The 1,778-nt window shown below is 61.6% G+C and overlaps 1 protein-coding gene across 1 annotated transcript in view; it reads left to right on the top strand.

Moving 5' to 3' along the window:
- The window catches only part of CFAP46 (cilia and flagella associated protein 46), a 61,554-nt gene that overhangs the window by 12,109 nt on the left and 47,667 nt on the right, over window positions 1-1,778 (top strand). The window contains exons 16-17 of the mRNA XM_014550606.1: window positions 637-761; window positions 1,078-1,211. Coding sequence (XP_014406092.1) covers window positions 637-761; window positions 1,078-1,211 — 259 coding nt within the window. The remainder of the gene's footprint in view (window positions 1-636; window positions 762-1,077; window positions 1,212-1,778) is intronic.

Genomic DNA, 1,778 nt, shown 5'->3' with positions numbered 1-1,778 from the left:
TGACAGGGTCACCCCGAGAGGGAGACGGTGAGAGTGACGGTGATGACAGGGTCCCCCCAAGACGGGGACGGTGAGAGTGACGGTGATGACAGGGCCATGATTGCTGACAAGGGTCCTCCTTTGTGCATCTGGTTTCCTATTCAATCATCTTGTTTGACTTTCACAGTCACTGTGGGGTTGTTAGGGGGTGAGAAAAGGGAAGGGACCTGTTGTGGGCCGAGGGCCGGGGCCGGAGCTGACGGCGTGGGTGAGGGGTGAGTGTGGAGCCGCCTCCGTGCAGGCGTGCTTCCCAGGAGTGTGGGCAGGCTCTGGGTCCGGGATGCGTCCAGGTGCAGTCCCTGGAGGAGCTCTGGTCTAGTGGGCAGTGAAGACACAGGGCCTGTGAGAGGTGAGAGGCGGCCCGGGGGCGGGGGTGGCAGGCTTGGCGGGCAGAACCGCAGGAGCAAAACCAAGAATGTGCAGTCTGTAGCGTCAGGTAGAGATGGGGACACCTTTGTCACCCCCCCCGGGGGCCCACACACCTGGGGAAGTTTCCTCCACCCCCTCCTGGGCACAGTGCCCACCCCTCAGAGGCCCCGCCCACCCCGTCCTGCCTGGTGACCTGGGGCCTTGTCTGAAGCGCTGCTGTTCCCCCAGGAAAGAAGAAGCGGGGCGCGGACGGCTCGTTTGATACCAAGGCCCATTCGCAAGTCCTGCTGCAGCGGCCGGGGTCCCCCAGCCTGCTGCGGAAGTTCGCGGAGGTGGGGTTCATCAGCGCCGAGGTATGTCCCGTGCACAGGTTGGCCGGCGGGCCCGGGTCCCCTCCGGCATCCGCTCAGTCCTCCGTGGTGGCCGTGTGGGCATCCGGGGGCGCTGACCCCACCGCCTGGTGGAGTGACAGTGGTGCCACTTGTCCCCACCTCTGCTCCCTAAACGAGACTGTGTACAGGGAGTTTCCTGGGCTCTGGGGGTTTTCTGGGAGAAACAGAAATCAAAATGTGACATGTTTGCTATACATTTTCCCTAGAAATAGTTTCTGAGTTGTGCCTGGCGGGGGCATGGCTCCGTGACCTCTCCCGCCTCGCTGCTCCTATACAGGCCACTGTCCAGTTGCTCCAGTCAGAGGGTGTGGAGCTCAATGACCATCCCAAACCCACCGAGAACCTGAGCCAGCACCCGACAGGCTATGTGCTCGAGTCCCCCGAGGAAAACTCAGAGTGGAACACGTACAAGTAGGGGCCGCGTGACCGGCGGGGTCCCCGTGTCCTCTGCCCCTGTGGCACCGTCTCTCCCTGAAGTGCGGACTTTGTGGCCGCCGGGGGAGGTGTGGAGTGGAGGGCAGGGCTGTGTCCAACCAGGAGCGTGAGAACAGCTGCAAGACTGGGGCCCAGGGTTTCTGACTCATGTTCATTCCGACCTTCCCGTTGTTAGTAAAAGTGAGATGTTAGGGGAGTAGAGCAAGGGGCAGCTCTTTAATTTGCCCAGAGGAGGTGTGCGGGGTCACGCCTCGATGGCTCCCCGTGTGAATGACAGCATTTCCCTCGGAACGTCCAGGAGACTCGCCCACGTGAGATGCCTCGAGCCGGACACCTGGGAAGCGGGGGCTGTGTTAATAACGACAGTCCGAGTTGTTTTTAAATCAAATAGTATTTTTTAAAGTCAATGACTGAATGGACTGTCACGTTCCGGGAGCTGCGCCCTACGTGACTGTTCTCACCCTCCGAGGTGGGGGAAAGGCCTGCTCCCCTCTTCCCGTTACGCAGGCAGCGGCTCTCCCAGCCGCCCGCCCTGGAGCTGGA

This window comes from Myotis brandtii, unplaced genomic scaffold (genome assembly GCF_000412655.1).
Source record: "Myotis brandtii unplaced genomic scaffold, ASM41265v1 scaffold604, whole genome shotgun sequence".
In the NCBI taxonomy this organism is placed as follows: Eukaryota; Metazoa; Chordata; class Mammalia; order Chiroptera; family Vespertilionidae; genus Myotis; species Myotis brandtii.
Note: the sequence above shows the minus strand (reverse complement) of the source record. Positions and strands in the feature narration are given on the sequence as shown.